We start from the raw sequence: 19305 nt of genomic DNA, 5'->3' as shown, positions 1-19305 counted from the left end.
CTTAACTGCCCATATATTTCTTCCCTGGTACCCTATCCTATAGTGTAATTACTGTTAGTGCATAGCAGGTGAACTTATTTCTTATTTCTATACAAGCTGATATTAACTCTTGTTCTTTTGAGCTGAGGACAGCTCTCACTACTTTACTAAGCTACTAATAATCTTTCATTCAAAGAACTATCTCACCACCATTTCCTAGCTTCCTGTCTGTTCAACATGTTAAATACCAAATTATATTCAGCCTTCATTACCCTACCACCATGTCTTTGTGATGATTATCAGGTCATAGATATTTATTTATATCTAGGCAAAAGTGAGGACTGCAGATGGTGGAGATCAGAATCTAGAGTAGAGTGGTGCTGGAAAAGCACAGCAGGTCAGGCAGCATCCGAGGAGCAGGAAAATCGACGTTTCGGACAAAAGTCCTTCATCAGCCCTTCATTATTTATATCTGTCTACCTATTCATCCATCTTGTTGCAAATGCTATGTGCAATCAGCCTGATCTGCTGGTAGGCTCCTCAGTTTTAATCTCTGTCCTGACCTGTCACATTCTGCATGTCATCAACCAAATTGTTATACTGTACTATTACTACATTGTCTCCATTTGATTGACCACATCTGTGTCCACATGATCCCCACCAACGCCATTTAGTTTAAAGTCATCTCCACTATACTAATTATCTATCTCACCGGAACACTAGTTGTAATGTGGCTCAGGTGAAGTCTGATCTAATGATATAGCTCGCACTTACCCAGTATTAATGCTCGTGCCCCATGAATGAGACCCATTTCTTCCACACCAGTCTGAGAGACATATTCATCTTTCTAAACCTTTTTACATTGTGCCAATTTTCTCCTGGTTCAGGTAACAATCTAGAGATTGTTACCTTTTAAGGTTTTTATTTTTAATTTAGCCCCGTCTGCTCATAATACCTAAGCAGAACCTCTTTCCATCCACGTCACTGATACTCTCATAGGTCACAGCAACTGGATCTTTCCACCTTCGAAAGGAGGGCCCTCACCAGCTATGATACTCATGAATAATGACTCCAGGTAGACAATGCAGCCTTCTGGCCACACATCCTTGACTGCAGAGAATTAAGTCTATCCCCCAAACTGTAATGTTTCCTACTATTTTCCTATTGATTCTCCATTTAAATGGCTGCTTACACCATAGTGACATAGTCAATTGCCTCATCCATTTTGCAGGAGAATGTTGGAAAATTGCAACTTCTGAGATGCTTTCTTGGTCCCCTCCTTTCCTCACATGCAGGCACACCCTTTTCTCCTGACCACAGGCACAATCAGGTGATGTTACTCTCATGGGTAGGACTGCCTTGAACAGTGTTCAAGGACCTTTTCCTTTCCCTGATGCATCAAAATGTTTACAACTTAACCTCCAACTCATCAACCTTAGCTGAAGCCCCTGAGCTGCAGATGCTTATTGTTGATGTCTTGGATTATGATGACATCCATCAGCTCCCACACTTGTCCTGCAGTCTTTTGTATGTGTTACTTAATTTATTGTCCTTTAAAGTTTGGGTGAAGATTTGTAGCTCGGGTGCTCGTTGTTGTGGTTCTGTTCGCCGAGCTGGAAATTTTTGTTGCAAACGTTTCGTCCCCTGTCTAGGTGACATCCTCAGTGCTTGGGAGCCTCCTGTAAAGCGCTTCTGTGGTGTTTCCTCCGGCATTTATAGTGGCCTGTCCCTGCCGCTTCCGGTTGTCCTTTACTTGCAATGTGCATTAACTATAAGTTATGTTCATATACCTTACCAGTAGCTTCTTGCAATTACTAATGAAGAAACAAGAAAAATATTCACCAACCACTCGATCACCTATTTTTCTGTCCTGTCACACTGTCCTTTTTCTCAGAGCTTAGTTAATCCGCAGAATAACAGTGGTAACCCAAAACTCACCTGCACACTGTTTGCAATGTCTTGCTGCTCTCAACCCTTGCATTGTTTCCAGTGTTCAGATTCCAAGTGAGGTGAATTGTATTTGGCATCAGAAATTGTAGATATTTTACATAAACCATGATTTGAAATGAAGAAAGTTCTAAATCCGACGTACAAGTCTGCCACACAGAACTGAAACAGTAACAAGAAAAATTGCCTTTTTAATTTCAGTTTAATTTATTGAACATGTGATGAGTTTTTTTAAACTTTTCCTTTTTTAAGAGAGAAAATGGAAAACCAGCTGGAGAAAGAGGCCCGGATTCGGCAGCTTATGGCTCATAATTCGCATGATTCAGCCATTGACACTGATTCCCTTGAATGGGAGACTGAAGTAGTTGAATTTGCAAAGGACAGGGTATGTATAAACCTCAGGCATTCACCTCTGTGACATTTTTGTTTCTTTGCTCTCAAAAAAAATCAGTCCAACAATGGAATTGTAGCACTTTATGCAAAGTGAAATTGTGCATACTTTAACAACAGACTAGAAGTCTTTGCTGAATGTTTTGGTTATGTTCTTGAAAGTTGCAATTTAAAGTAAAGGATTAATTTCTACAGCAATCCATGTTAAAGCTAGTTAGATTTGTGTGCTCATTTTAAGCTCTCATACATTTTTCCTGATTTGGAACATTCCTGATGAAGAGCTTCTGCTCAAAACATCAACTCCCCTGCTCCTCGGATAATGCCTGACCGGCTGTGCTTTTCCAGCACCACACTGTTCAACTCTGATCCGTTAGTTTGGGGGCGGGTGTGGGGGGAATAGGTCTGGGTGGGTTACTCTTTGGAGGGTCGTTGTGAACTTGTTGGGCCGATGGGCCTGTTTCCATACTGTAAGAAATCTAATCTAATCTTCACTTTCTACTAGTTAGATGCTTGCAGAATTTACTCAGCAAAAAACAACTTTAAAACATTATGTTGAAATGGTGTTCATTTATAAATGCCAACATTCTTAAATAAAATAACATTTACATTAAAATAAATTTTAGAATATAGAAAACATACAATATAATTGTAATGACTATAAATAAACCTTACATTCACCGGATTAAATTTTAATTGACTGTCCCCATCTGGTGGCAGAAGCTGGTCAATACAGGCTGAACTGTTTGTACTGCCCAACATCTGCCACCAGGTGAAGCCCAGGACTGCAATTCAAATTTGGAACAGCAGGCAAAAGAGAAAGCTGATACGAAAGATTTAAAGGACATGACATTAAAATTTAAGAACTTTAAAGAAAAGATTTTGAAGGCTGAGAATGGGGTTTAGGCAGAGAGTGAGGAACAGGGATAGGAGCGAGTTGAAGGCCAGGGCCAACTGAATGTGGGAGGTCATACAAGAGCTTTGTAAGAAGCAAATGGTACTCATAACAGTAAACAAATATGTTGTCCAATTTTATTGATAATGTTAAAGTAAGTGAATCTTTAAGTTAATGGGGATGCAATCGCCTAGTGGTATTAATGCAAGACAATTATTTCAAAAACTCGGCTAATGTTCTGGGGACCTGGGTCAAACCACATTGCGGTAGATGGTGGAATTTGAATTCAATAATAATTTGGAATGAGGAATCTACTGATGACAGTGAAACCATTGGTTGTCTGAAAAGATCATATAGTTCACTAATGCCCTTCAGGGAAGGAAATTTGCCATCTTTACCCAGTCTGGTCTATGTAACTCCAGACCTTCTACAATATGGTTGACTCTCAAATACCCTCTGAAATGGCCTAGCAGGCCGCTCAGTGTAAAGGTAATTAGGGATCGGCAGTGAATGCTGGCCAGCCAAAAACATGTTCCATGAGTGAATTTTAAAAATCAACTTTAAATGAGGTTCCCTGTATCTGAGGGAGGTGCCTTTACTTTATCTGTCCTTTTTCTCCCTGCACCATCTTCAAATGTCACTTCTGGGTTTATTAATTTATGCTAAATTATAATTAATTGCATTTTGTGGACTTTCAAAGAGCTTAGAATCTGAGTTTGGTTTGGGAGACATAATATCACTCTAAATGTGAATGTAGTTTGAAGAAGTGAAAGTTTAATTTGTAATAACCATTCTACATGATAAAGGAGAATAATAGATTATTGTATTTTGAATTGCTTTATATGTAATCACAGAGTATATGTAAGTAGGACGAGTAGGTTATACCAAATGCATTGCCCTCATCTACACACCTGGTCACCTCTTTGAAAAATTCAATCAAGTTAGTCAGGCACAATTAACTAAATAATGATGACTGTTCTTGATTAATTCCTGCTTCTCCAAATGCAGATTAATTTTGTCCCTTGAAATTGCTTCCAGTACTTAATCCACCACTAAGGTTAGACCTTGCTCCTTTCTTGAATAACTGGCAACCCACTGTTAACTACTTTCTGATTTTTGTACCAATATTATCCATCTCATGAGTGAACACTGACCCAAAGTATTCAATTAGAACCTTATCTGTGTGCTCCAGCTCCACGTATAAACTGTTACTGTCATCTTTAATGGAGCATTTTCTTTCCCTGGGCATCCTACCCTTGATGTACTTGTATTTTCTTTCAATTTACCTGTCATTCTTTCATCAACCAAAAGAGAAAATGCTGGAAAATCTCAGCAGGTCTGGCAACATCTGTAAAGAGAAAAAAGAGCTGATGTTTCAAGTCTAACTTTGTCAAAGCTTTTATTTGCTTTTATTTGTCATTCTTTCATGTCCCCTTTTTGCCCTCATTTCCTTTTTAATGGCTTTGTGTGTGGGGAATCATGTGGGGAATCTCACAGACTTGATTGAGTTTCTTTGAAGAAGTAACAAAGAGGATTGATGAGGGCAGAGCGGTAGATGTAATCTATATGGATTTCAATAAGGCGTTCGACAAGGTTCCCCATGGGAGACTGATTAGCAAGGTTAGATCTCATATAATACAGGGAGAACTAGCCATTCGGGTATAGAACTAGCTCAAAGGTAGAAGATAGAGGGTGGTGGTGAAGGGTTGTTTTTCAGACTGGAGGCCTGTAACCAGTGGAGTGCCACAAGGATGGTGTTGGGTCCACTACTTTTCGTCATTTATGTAAATGATTTGGATGCGAGCATAAGAGGTACAGTTAGTAAGTTTGCAGATGACACCAAAATTGGAGGTGTAGTGGACAGCGAAGAGGGTTACCTCAAATTACAACAGGCCCTTGATCAGATGGGCCAATGGGCTGAAAAGTGGCAGATGGAGTTTAATTCAGATAAATGCGAGGTGCTGCATTTTGGGAAAACAAATCTTAGCAAGACTTATACACTTAATGGTAAAGTCCTTGGGAGTGTTGCTGAACAAAGAGACCTTGGAGTGCAAGTTCATATAGCTCCTTGAAAGTGGAGTTACAGGTAGATAGGGTAATGAAGGAGGTGTTTGGTATGCTTTCCTTTATCAGTCAGAGTATTGAGTACAGGAGTTGGGAGGTCATGTTACTGTACTGTTGGAATATTGCGTGCAATTCTGGTCCCCTTCCGATTGAAAGGATATTGTGAAACTTGAAAGGGTTCAGAAAAGATTTACAATGATGTTGCTAGGCTTGGAGGATTTGAGCTATATCGAGAGGCTGAACAGGCTGGGGCTGTTCTCTCTGAAGCATTGGAGGCTGAGGGGTGAGTTTGTAGAGGTTTCCAAAATTCTGAGGAGCGTGGATAGGATAAATAGACAAAGTCTTTTCCCTGGGGTGGGGGAGTCCAGAACTAGAGGATGAGAGGGGAAAGATATAAAAGAGACCTAAGGGGCAACTTTTTCTCGCAGAGGGTGGTACGTGTATGGAATGAGCTGCCAGAGGAAATGGTGGAGGCTGGTACAATTGCAACATTTAAGAGGCACTTGGATGGGTATATGAAAAGAAAGGGTTTGGAGGGATATGGACTGGGTGCTGGCAAGTAGGAACTAGATTGGGTTGGGATATCTTGTCGGCATGGTTGGGTTGGACTGAAGGGTCTGTTTCCATGCTGTACATTTCTATGATTCTATGACTCTAAGTTACCCCTTGCATATTCTGTATTCCTCTAGGGCTTCTACTCTATCGACCATAAACCTGTCTTGTTCTCCTTATCCAGTCTTGTATGTCCCTTGATATCCACGGTTCATGGATTTGTTTGTCCAATCCGATATCTGCATTGGAACATGTTGGCCTGTAAACTACCTGTTTCCTTTGTGAACGTGTCACATTGCTCCATCACAAATTTACCTAGAAAGTATCTTCTCCCAATCCACCACAAATTTACCTAGAAAGTATCTTCTCCCAATCCACTCTGGCCAATTCATACCTGATTTTATTAAAATTGGCTTTGCCCCGGTTTAGAACCTTGATTTCAGGCCCATCCTTATTCTTTTCCATAACAATCTTGAATCTAACAGAGTTATGATCATTTTTCTGTAAAATGTTTCCCAGTGCTAATTCAATCACTTGCCTAGCTTTATTACCTAAAATTAAGGACTGCCCATTTCTTATTGGGCTTTTTATGTACATGTTGAGAAAGCTCTTCTGGATGCATTTTACGAACTTTGCTCTCATGAAGCATTTCATACTATACCCCAGTTAATAGTGGATAACTTGAAATCCCTTACTATCACTACCCTATTAGTTTTACACTTCTCTGAAATTTGCCCACATAACTGCTCTTCTATTTCCATTGGATTGTTAGAGGGCATATAGTACATTCCCAACAGAAACTTCACGACCCCGCAACATGAGAGCTGCCAGTGTCATTTGGGTCTGCCATTGTTCTCTGTGCACACATGCATTGTACACGATATTGGTAAAGGAGGTATTCTGTGTGCTTTGACAAATCTTTATATTGAAGAATCTGCCATTGCTTATCCTGCAGTTGTAAACTCAAGATCCTGTGGCGTAAAATGCAGTGTTTTTTTTGATGTAGGATGACATGGACTTGAAGGCATTAGGTTTTGATGTCGCAGGAGGGGCTGATGAGCCTTATCTACCTGGAGACTCTGGGATATTCGTTATAAAGGTAGATAAAGGAAGTGTTGCAGATGGAAGGTTAAGGTAAGACTAGCTAATTTCTCACTTTCCTGCAACTGAAAGATATCATTTTGTATGAAAATTATTTTCCAACAGAAAGGTTCTTTCAAATGATACAAAAATCGTCTTCCACGATTTTGTTTATCGTGCACCTTTATTTCTATTCTAGGGTGAACGATTGCTTACTCAGGATAAATGATGTAGATCTTACCAACAAGGACAGGAAGCATGTCATTAAAGCTGTACTGAATGGTGGAGGGGTAATTAATATCATAGTTCGAAGAAGAAAGTCTCTGGGAGGCAGGGCGATAACTCCAGTTCATATCAACCTTGTGGGTCACAAAGGTAATTTTAAATTTTAACATCTGTATCCAACTCAATTTCCAATTCCAGAAGACTCTAATTCACGTCAGTTGCTAATTAACTGCTGATCCAGATAGCTGATCTAACTGTAATTGGAATAAATGCAAATGAAATTTATGACAAATTACTTGAAACTATTATTTTGTTCAACCGCATGATGCATCTCCACTGCTGTGTAATGTCCAATGGGTTATTCATGTTATTTACTTTTATAATAAGATGACACATTTTTGTCATTGACCTTGAGGCATGTTAAATAGTCAGAAATTAGTAATGAGGAAAACCAAAGTTATGTTCATTTATAGCCACAGTTCTAAGAGAAATAAATATGATGAATCTAGGAATTGTAAACTTCTGCATTGAGGATGCACCGTACAAGTGAGACCTAAGGGTTTTAGTCCATTAGCTTGTTGTACAGGGACACGTTTAGCCTGCATGTCTCAGTACTTAGGTTCTATTATGATATAATCCTACCATATTATAGAATCTTTAAACATCTAATAGCAGCAAATTAATGTTCCATCTCCACTCTTCCAACAAGCTAAACCTTATGGCAAAATTATAGGTGCTAATCCTTTTCAGGACCATGATTCTTGACAATCTGGTCTTAAAATCTTTAGTAACTGTTCTGTTTACATTTCTATTTTTTACTTGCAGCGTTGTCCTGTTTGAAGTCTTTGGACTGAAAAGTTGGGAAGTGCTGTTGGAGAAATACTGAATCAGTATACCTAGATCTTTAGATTCACAACCTGCAGTCCTGGGAAATTAATGAGAACATTGAGTTTTATTTTACAAGGCCCATAAGTCAACATAGCATCTGCCTAATGACCTATGAAGATAAATAGAGCTCAGTGGCCTCTTGTATACAGGAAAATTAGTTTTCTTGTCAACCATATTTGACAGTATTTAAAGTATAAATGTTGATGTTTGTAGGGTAAGTAGCCTATGCTTGTACCCATTTTGTGTTTCTATCTTTTGCAGACATTGGAATCAGCTTGGAGACTGGAGTATATGTAGCTACTATTGTTCCTGGCAGTTCTGCTGCAAGGGAAGGATCCTTAACGGTGGGAGACAGACTGATTACAGTTAGTAGTCTGAATTTACAACTAAACTAAATGGCAAATCTTCACCCGGCAAAGCAACTTGTTGGCGTGCAACATGCTGTACCAATCAGTGTCCCTCGTCCCTAAGTTTCCGATTTCTTAAGCACTACTGTAGAAGGTAGCAAGTGAAGCGAGTCACCCTTTAAATTAGGTTAAGACATACAAAGATGCTTGCAGCAACAGGTAATTATCGTGTAAGTAACATGAAACATTTGCGTTAGTAAAAGGTTTGTGTGAACATTTCTCATACTCGGGATTTTGTCAATGTAGGGTGATTATTGATGAGCACTATAGGACACACAATAGTAAGACCAGTTTTAGAATAGATGTTTTAGAAAAGGCATTAGCAGAAATGACTTTGAGTGATTGAAATGCAAAGAAAGATCTGATAGGAACACCACCTGCAAAATCTGCTCCATCCACTCACCATGCTGATTGGAAACTACATCACCATTCCTTCAGTGTCACAAGGTCAAACTCCTGGAACACTGTCCCTAACAACACAGTAGGGGGTTCCTATGCCAAATGGACTGCAGTGTTTCAAGAAGGCAGGTCGCCATCAAAGGCAGCTCACCTCGAAGGCACTGTGCATGGGCCATTAAAGCTGGCCTAACTAGTGATGCCCACATGCCATGAATTAATTAAAAACACAACTAACATAGCTTTATTGTAAAGAAAACGCTAAAAGGAGACTTAGAGGTAAGCAGATTAATTATAAAGAAAAAAGAAGCAGAACCTATTAACTTAATTTTTATGAAATAGAGAAAGTTGCACTTGAACTCTTAGAGTTAGTATTGATGTGCTTGATTGTTAATTAGTCTTTCTCTTTCACAGATAAATGGTATTGCACTAGAAAACAAGTCACTGACAGAATGTGAAGCTTTGTTGCGAAATTGCAGGGATTCTGTCAGTCTTTCACTGATGAAGGTATGGTTGAGAGAAACATAGAGAAAAGGAGCAGTAATAAGCCATTCAGACCTTGGAGTCTACTGTTCTCTTCAATGTGATCACTTGATACTCCAACTCAGTACCCTTTTCTCTCTTTCTTCCCATACCCTTTGATCCCTTTAGCCCTAAGAACCATATAAGACTCCTTGAAAACGTTGAATCTATTGTAAGTTGCAAGTGATTTCAGCAAGAAATATGCAGTCCTGCAGTATTTCAATCTAAACATTGTTTCTTCCAAATAAAAATGTGTGCAGCTACCTAGCTCTGATTTTAACATTGACTGTAATGGGAAGCAATGCTTCATTTAAAGTTGTTTCCCATAAAGTTGTTGCATTCAAGATCCCAAATTTTAACAATTCAACCACAACTTTACATGAGACCTTCCTGGATTCGGTTCAGTCACTTGTATAGCATGCTTCTGCAGAAATAACTATCAAACCAGCTCAATGTTGCTAAAAGAATTGGTTAATGATGTTTTAAATCTCAAGTGTTCTAAGAATGCAATAGAAATGACTCTTTATAAAATGTAGAATGCTTTTTTTAAAAACAAGATGACCATCTGAATCTCTAAATTCAGTCTATAAAATTGAAAGTCTAGGAACTAGCTTGCATCTGTAACCGCCTGAATAGCCCCTCTTTTTCAGTGAGTAAAGATGCAGTGCACCTCAGCCTCTGAACAAAGTACAATTTTTGACAGCCATAATGAATATGTGGGTATACCTAACCTGCTATGGACAGCCAGTGTTAAAGAGGGTGGCTGACCACCACCTTATTAAGGACAATTACATATGAGCAATAAATGCTGGCATATCCAATGACACCCACATCCCATGAACACATTTCCTAAAAAGGGTTCTTTACAGCGTAGATCTGCACAGAAAATGAATTCAGGAAAAAGGTCAATTAGAGCTATTACACTTAGAAGTAATTCTGCCATTCAATGAGATCATGGCTGATCTGTTGATCCTCAACTGAACCATTCTGCCTTAACGCAATTGCCTTCGATTCCCTTACTGATTAAAATGTAACAACCCAGACTCAACAGCCTTCTTTGGTGTAGAATTCCACAGTTTCTCTACTCTCTGAGAAATTCATCCTCATCGCTGCCTTAGATAGGTGATCCCTTACTCTGAGATTATGCCCCATGGTTCCAGACAGTCCATAAGGGGGAAACAACCTCTCCACATCTGTCCTGTTGAACCCTCTAAGGATGTTCGATGTTTCAATATTGTCTCCTCTCATTTTTCTAAGCTCATATGAGTGCAAGCCCAACCTACTCAACCTCTTCTGATAAGAGAATCCCTCCATACCAAGGATCAACCGAGTGAAGATTAGATTAGATTAGATTATATTACTTAGTGTGGAAACAGGCCCTTCGGCCCAACAAGTCCACTCCGCCCCGCCGAAGCGCAACCCACCCATACCCCTACATTTACCCCTTACCTAACACTACGGGCAATTTAGCATGGCCAATTCACCTGACCTGCACATCTTTGGACTGTGGGAGGAAACCGGAGCACCCGGAGGAAACCCACGCAGACACGGGGAGAACGTGCAAACTCCACACAGTCAGTCGCCTGAGGCAGGAATTGAACCCGGGTCTTTGGCGCTGTGAGGCAGCAGTGCTAACCACTTTGTGCCACCGTGCCGCCCACTTTGTGCCACCGTGCCGCCCACTCTGTGCCACCGTGCCGCCCACTCTGTGCCACCGTGCCGCCCACACTGTGCCACCGTGCCGCCCACCGTGAACCTTCTCTACTTCTAGTTTTGGAATGCTGTTAGTACCTTGTACTGAGGAAACGCAAGCAAATTTATCTCCTCTGCCAAAGTGCCCATTTAGCACATCAGTTATTTGTAATTAGATGCAGAAAGACACAATGGGAGGCATCTAATTCCATAACACAAGCACCTTAGTTGTCTGCTCCAATAACCATTACGTTCTCCCTTCTTCCATTTTTAGTATAAGGTGATCTAGTCACAAGACTAAATCACAAGATTACACCTTCAGTTTAATAGTTTTCCAGAGAAAACAATAGAGAACCTTGATCTCTTATCTATTTGTTATATTACCTTTGGGAATAGACCATCCATTTAGGATTCCTTTAATAGAGCGATTATTTAATCCATTTTCAGGAATGTTATGATCCCGGACCAGATCACCAATTTTATGTTGCAGTCTGGCCAAAGACCAGTATATTTTTTAAAATAGGCAAAATGAGAGATCCCAAGTACTTACTGAGGGAATAAAGATACAAGATTTCTCGATATTGAATAAGACAAAATAAAGTTTACTATACAAACTTGAACAGTAATGTAAATTAGAATAGCAATACAATTTACAATATATGTACAATTTGTACTCTTAAGAATCAGAATTAACACAATATGAGTAATAGACAAACAGTAGTCAAATGCCATACATAGTAAATCAAACAGCAAATGTGGTCAAGACAGATCCAAATTAATTTATCAGCAATCTCCCAAGCATTAATGACTATGTAAGTCTCTAAATCGCATTGAAACTTCTGTCGTCTCCAAGTGTTTCCAGTTCTCCTCTTTTGAGGGCCTAGTTTTGGAATTGTCTCAAAAGCGGCTCTGTCATGGACTTGCTCAGCACATCTGGTAGTTCGCTTGCCTTTCCTCGAACTGCGCTTCACTGCCTATTCACAGGCCCAATTCCAGCTAGTCTGCAACAGCTGGCTTCACCGATCTAGTACAACTCCTGGCTTCTCCAAAATCCACTCGTTCTCACCTGCATTAAGCACACATTCCTTTTGGGCTTTCTTTATCCCCACTCTGAGCTATCAATGGCTCGGAGGCTTTTTCCGAGCCCCACAGTGCTGGTGTTACAGCAGATCTGGCACTCTCCCCATCCTGAATCTGCACTACTTGAAAATGCTTCCAGATGTGCAGAAAATGTAAAACATTTAAGAAAGATATTGTACCTATCTTTTCAGATTGTCTTTGTTCTTTGAATATGCCTTGCAAGCATCATGATACCACCCTGAAAAGTGTATGACATTGGAGCAATAGTTTTAGTTCTGCTTTAATTCAAAGTGAATAGCAATCACCATGTAGCTTCATGCAGTACGACATGAGGAAACACCACATATTTGTTCCGTTTGTGGTTTCCCGAGAAACTACACTGTTAAACTGTACTTTTGCAGCGTGTGAAGAACTCATTTGAAAATATGGTTGATAATCTATCTGTTTAAAGTACAAAACAGAAACAGAAACTGCTGGAAAAGCTCTGGAGAGAAATCAGAGTTAATGTTTCAGGACCAGTGACATTTCCACAGCACGCACTTTCCAGGTGAAGCAACTCTTTACCTGCACTTCACTCAACCTAGTCTCCTTTATTCACTGCTCACAATGTGGTTCCCTCTACATTGCGGAAATGAAGCTCAGACTGGGTGACTCTTTGCAGAGTACCTATGTTCTATCTGCAAAAACACACCACTCTGTTTCGTGGCCAACATCTCTGTGTCAGGCTTGCTGCAGTGCTCCAAGGAAGCTCAGCGCAAGCTAAAAGAATAGCACTCTGTTTTCCATTTCGGAACTCTGCAGCCTTCTGCATTTAATATTGACTTCAGCAATTTTAGAGCTTGAGACCATGTCCTTAGTCGACCCCCAAACACCAGGTTTTTGTCATCGCATAGGCAGCTACCCCACACAACTCAATGTCAGCTACCAACAGCCCCCATTAGCAACTAACCATTCCACATACTGACCTTTAACTACTCTCTTGTTTGTCCATCTGTTTTTCTCTCTCTTTGGGCTCTGCCTCCGCCTCTCATTTACTCTCCCTCCTCCCCATCTTCTGCATAAATATCAACCTTTTCCTAGGTCCCATCAGTTCTGAAGAAAAGTCACTGGACCCAAAACATTAACTCTGATTTCTCTCCATAGGTGCTGCCAGACCTGTTGAGTTTTTCCAGCAATTTCTGTTTTTGATTTTATTTCTGATTTCCAGCATCTGCGGTTTTTCAATTTCCATCATAATTTGTTAGATGGACAGACTTTGCAGACATATACAGACAAATTGTATAGAAATACATTAAATTGTCCAAAAATAAGCTGAATTCCTCATCAAAACTAAAGGAACTGATTGTAATTCTGATAACTGCATAGTTGAAATTCCTTCAATTTGAATTTTGTACTTGAATAACATTATTTCAAACTACCATCCCCACTATTCATTCCACACACTCTATGGAAGTTAATAAACAATTAACAATTAAACATTTGAAATTGTTATAGAAATCAATTGCAGAGACTCAATTTGCAATGTATTAAGTACAACTATTTTGGACAGATGCAGTTTTCAGTGAAAGTTTTGCAGATTGATCAAGTGCAATTACCTTAATCCTGCATACATGGTTTTAATACCTGTGCAAATTCACCCATTTGTTCTTCTGGTTCACAGTATCTAAATACATTTATACGTGTATTTGGAGATGAACTTTCAAACTGTTTTGGATGGATACTACAAAGCTAACATTTATCATGTTAAACGCATAGCTCTATCCCAACTCCGCCTCCCTTTTCAGCCCCACTTCCTCCCCTTCCATTCCACCTACTGATCCTTCCTTGTAGCTACCGACTGGATTCATCCGTCCCATCGACCAACCAGGTCGTACCCATTTCCCGTGTCTACCTATCAATGCCTCACTATTCTGCTACTCTTCCCACCCCACTACTCGCCTCTCTTTATCTGTAGTTCCCCCTACCCCCACATCTAGTCCTGAAGGAGAGTTAATACCCAAAAAATTGACTTCTCCACCTCCTGGCGCTATCTGGCTTGCTGTGTTCTTCCAGCTGCCAGATTGTTCATTCATGCCATTTCCTTCAACACAACTGCTGCTATTCAGAGAAAATTGTTAAATATTGCTTTTTTAATTCCCTGGATCTGTAATTCCTTTGATTATGTTGAGAAATATCAGTCATATTGTCCACCACTTTCAGTGGATATATCGTGTTAACACTCACGGACACAAAATATGCACTGGGATCTGTATGAAAAATTAAGAAATAGTAAAATTTCATTCTTGATATATTACCATTTGTTAGGCCATCTATCCCTAGCAATGTTTGTGAAGTTTGCAATTGATATGATAAGCATCTTGCTGCACTCGATTTTTAACCTAATTACACAAAAATCTGATGCAGTCTTCGTAACTGTTGAGTCAATATTTTTGAGCACATGCTACAAAAGACAGGTCCTAGTTAAGTAGCCTTGTGAATTACTTAAAGTGTGTACTTTTCTTCTGTCTCTGAAGGTGGTTCCTCAGAGTTCCTCTTGGAGTGGACAGAATATACTTGAAACACTAAAGGAATCTGAGAAATCTGGAAACTGTAGGATTCATGAATCGGAAGTACAGGTTCCTAATACCCGAAACTTGAAACATAACAGTTCAACACAGACTGACATTTTCACTATAGACTCGAGCTTACTTGACAGCAAAAATGATAGAGCCAGTCATGAAGGTGGCACATATTGTGAACATAAGCAATTTTCAAGCTGTCCTTTGCAGTCTAATACACATAGGACAGCTGATCATACTTGCCACAATTTTTCAGACCACAAACCTGGCCCTTTCAGCCCAGAGCTATTTCCTGATCAAGGTTATGGGATTGCAGAACATGATAAAAGACGCTTCACGTTTGACCCAACAGTTACGGATTGTGTGGTGGTGGAGACAGGCGCAGAAAATGGGCATAATTCTAAACACAGTGGTGGCACCTGGCCAAAAACAATGGTGGATGTTTCACCTTCTGAACCTGGAAAACTCTCCATATTCAAACTGCCAAAACAAAGGAAGCCTATCTTCGATCCAGATACCTTCAAAAGGCCACAAACTCCCCCAAAGATGGATTATCTCTCTCCAACACAAAAGCAGACGCATTCTTTTCAGTCATCAAAGAGTGAATCTGGTTCAACACCTCCAACACCACCCAAAAGGAGTGATTCATTCAAATTTAAGCACAAACAACAAGCTAGCTCTACTTCAGACTCTACAATAAATACTAGGTCACCTCCGACCAGCCCCACAGGGCCTAAATCCCCTGTGTCCCTTGGAATAAAACAAGAGACAACATATGAAGTTCATGATATGAAGGCTGGCCACTATCAGCCTGCTCAGTACTTAGAAGGAACTGCTTTAATACCTTCAAGGACTTCTGAGAAATCAGAAGGTAACCAGAGAGTTGAGGAGGAACCTATGAACAGACGGCGACCAAAATCTGCTCCAGTTTTAAGACCAAGCAAACTTGCTCCCTTGATTATCTCTGGACCGTCCCCTCAGGTAAGCAATTGATTTGTGAATGACAAATTTCTGTCATTTTTTTTAAGATCATCATGAGTGGTAGTAATTTTATTGACGTGGTGTGGGTTAAAGATATGATATTTACAACTATCATTTTAAAGCTGTCCTCAGGCAATTCCTGTGGGAAGATGCTTGATAATCAATGTCCAGAGATCAATCAGAGACTAAGAACTACAGTCATGACTTGGAGTGATATTTCTATAGATTGGCAGCTGCTTGTAAATCTCAAGCTCCAACCATTCGAGAGAAGCCTGATTGTCATGCTTTGAAATAAAATATGACTGACTGGTGTGATGAGGATGTGGATTAGTGCAAAGTCTTATCCAACATATTACTGGTGGACATGCACCAGATATGAGGCTTTTAACTCTTGCGTATGTGTATAATTGACATAGTAAAGGTGAGTTGATGGTGAGAGTCCTTTGAAGTTGGTGATGATTACAGTTAAACCATGACTCTCCCTTAAACAGCTGCAGAACTAAAAACACTTCTTGGGAGTCTACTGTATATTGGTTGTCCATAAAAATCCTAGCACTGACTATTGTCTGCTTCTTCATGAGAGTTAAGAAGAGTGGAGCCGTCATCAATGTGATGAAATTTACCAAATCATGAAATATAATTGAGTTGCATGCAGGTAATATATTACTGTTATTGCTAGGGAAAAGAGAGTTAACAAAACTAAGTAAGTAATCTTGATATATGTTACCAATTAAAATTCACATGAGAAATTAAAATATAGAATCAATGGATAAAGACAAAGGAACCTCATCCAGATTTGGCCTACTGATTGCATTGGACAAACCTATTAATGGAAGGGCACTTTTTGTCGGGCAGAATTTTGAGAGCATTTATTATCTGTAGGATAATTCCTGTAATAGACTGACCCTTGATTATGGAGTTATCTCACTGATCAGCCAGGATCTCCATAATCGCATGGCTAATTGGCCCAGTTTCGCATCAGAGAAAAGGCGTAGTTTACAATCTGTGTTGAGAAATAATGCATTCTATTACCTATCTGGACAACTCTTGAATTGATTTTCCCAACCAGAGCCAGGTGCTCTGTTTGGCTTAATTTAGTCAGAAAAAATACAGAAGCAACTGGAGGACATGGAATCAGAATTGAAGTAATCAAATGGTGTATGGATAATTCCAATCTGATGTTATATGGCAAACACAAAAAGGATCTCAACAACAGTGCCTTGTTAGGTCATTTTGAAACTTAGCCCAGTAGGCGTGGAAACCAGTCAAAATAAAGAAGCTTACATCTTTCTGATCATTACAAATACAATGCTACCAGGAAAATTTTGAATTTAGTGTTGTAAGAGAACATTAAAAAATAGTGGGCTAATCATCTGACCAGGATGTAAAATAATTCATCTCTCTTGCTAAATTTATCCCCCAATCACCTTTCCTTAGGGTGCTGATTCCTTGCTGGTATACAGTTCTATCAATGCTGTTTATCCTTGGTACTTAAGTGAGACTTGGGGCAACGTGTTTGACCTGTGTTTTAACAATAGGAACCATCGCAGCAAAACATTGTCCTAAGCAATATACTAAAACTTCCCATTTTATGGCAGAAAAACAACTAAACGGAGAAGTAGACTGAAAACTAAACTTTGATCTGCTGAAATGCATAGAATTCCTGCAATATTGAAGCAGGCCATTTGGCCCATCGAGTCAACATTGACCTTCTGAAGAGCATCCCAACCAGACACTATCCTTGTAACCCCACACTCCTCGTGGCTAACCCATCTAGCCTGCACATGCCTAGGCAATATGGGCAATTTAGCATGGCCAATCCACCTAATCTGCACATCTTTTGACTGTGGAAGGAAACCAGAGCACCCGGAGGAAACCCACACACAAGGAATGTGCAAACTCCACGTTGTCAGTTTCTGAGTGTGAAATTGAACCTCGGTCCCTGGTGTTGTGAGGCTGCAGCGCTAACTACTGAGCCACTGTGCCACCCAGCCAAGTTGTGGCAGAAGATTTGGTGAACCCCATAAAGCTTTCTGGCCGTAGACATTTTTCCAGCTGAGCACCCAAGTTTTGCTCTTTGTAGAGTGTATAGTTAACCACTGCATTATGGGCAATGATGTTTCAGGATACAGAATTAAACTCGTTGCAGTTGACTTGACCTGTTTACAAAGTTTGTCTTATGGTGCTCATTTGCTGATGTCAGCACGTGTTGCAATGAAGTATTTAAGGATTTACCATTTGCAATAAAAGAAAATCGAATATGTGTTGAATTTAGTAAATGTATTTGTGCAAAGTGAGCATCTCAGGCTGAAAATATTCCCAACGGTAATTCATTCGTGTCCAGTCATCCATGGAACAATTTCTGCACTCAAAAGTATGCTACAAGCTGGCATAGTGATAACCTATTTCTGAAGCAAACCTCTTTTACAAGATAAATAGCCCACCTGGAATAGCAACCCCATCTCCTAGGAAAAGGCATCTTGGTTTCAAGTGTATTTGTCTACGTTTTGAGACAGTGCCTACTTTCACATGTGCAAGCAGTGTCGTAGAGTTCTACAGCACGGAGACAGGCTCTTTGGCCCAAACTGGTCTGTGCCAACCAAAATGCCATCAACACGAACCCCATTTTCCTGCACTTGGCTCATATCCTTCTAAATCTTTCTTATCCATGTGTTTGTCCAAATACATTTCAAATGTTGAATGTATTTTAAAATTTTCAAATTATCTTGTTAACATGTAATTTATTCTTAAATCATAGTTTTTTTTTCAGGAAGTTCTCGGAAATGTCCTTAGAAGTAGACTTCTGGTAAACTGGGAACTGCAATGCAGCCAGAGAGCTTGTTTTCAGAACCACCATTACATGCAGCACAAGAAGTTGAGCAAAATCGTTGACATTTGCTTCTTGTTTGAATTTTGTTCCTTCACACTGTATAAATGTCATACATTCTTGCAGCTGGTTTGGTCAGTGATACCACAGGTAATCAATATAAAAATTGTACTTTAATGGAACAGATGTAGAGAGGGAGAAATAGCTGGAATTTTTAAGTTTATCGCTCACTGTGTCTTTGTAGAACATAGAATAGGCCTTTTGGCCCACCATGTCTGTGCTGGCTATGATGCCATTCTTTGTTCACCTATTGTACAATGACAGGTATCAGGATTTGTATTAAAGGAAGCAAATTATTAATTGCATTGAATTGGAAAAATGCAACGTGAGAATTAGCTAAAGTTGCAGGTAGAAAACTTCTCAGGAAATATTTAGGCAAGGGGCGTGGAACACACTGTCTGCAACAGTAGTAGACTCACCAACTTTGCGGGCATTTAAATGGTCATTGGATAGGCATATGAATGAGAATGGAATAGTGTAGGTTAGATGGGCTTCAGATTGGTTCCACAGGTCGGTGCAACATCAAGGGCCAAAGGGCCTATACTGCACTGTCATGTTCTATGTTCTAATTCTCTGCGAAGTGCTTTTGAAAATGAAGAGGTTCCAAAAGTATAGTGAAAATGATTTTGAGGAAGATTTGAGGAATGTTGTTACCATACTAAGCTCCAGAATGGGCAGGAGGTTGAAGAAAGTCCAGAGACTTGGAAATAAAGCAAAAGGGAAATTCTGAGCAAACTCTGCTCACATACTTGGTTGAAGAGAAGC

General features: G+C 39.8%; 1 protein-coding gene across 18 annotated transcripts in view; it reads left to right on the top strand.

Annotated features, from left to right (window-relative positions):
- Window positions 1-19305, top strand: part of dlg5a (discs, large homolog 5a (Drosophila)) — a 233889-nt gene that overhangs the window by 164638 nt on the left and 49946 nt on the right. For all 18 annotated transcript variants that reach the window (XM_043678989.1, XM_043678987.1, XM_043678993.1 and 15 more), the window contains 6 exons: window positions 2179-2311; window positions 6831-6958; window positions 7104-7279; window positions 8279-8382; window positions 9235-9327; window positions 14628-15653. In XM_043678989.1, the coding sequence (XP_043534924.1) occupies window positions 2179-2311; window positions 6831-6958; window positions 7104-7279; window positions 8279-8382; window positions 9235-9327; window positions 14628-15653 (1660 nt within the window). The remainder of the gene's footprint in view (window positions 1-2178; window positions 2312-6830; window positions 6959-7103; window positions 7280-8278; window positions 8383-9234; window positions 9328-14627; window positions 15654-19305) is intronic.

This window comes from Chiloscyllium plagiosum, chromosome 38 (assembly GCF_004010195.1).
Source record: "Chiloscyllium plagiosum isolate BGI_BamShark_2017 chromosome 38, ASM401019v2, whole genome shotgun sequence".
Classification (NCBI taxonomy): domain Eukaryota; kingdom Metazoa; phylum Chordata; class Chondrichthyes; order Orectolobiformes; family Hemiscylliidae; genus Chiloscyllium; species Chiloscyllium plagiosum.
This window is presented reverse-complemented; position numbering and strand designations above follow the sequence as displayed.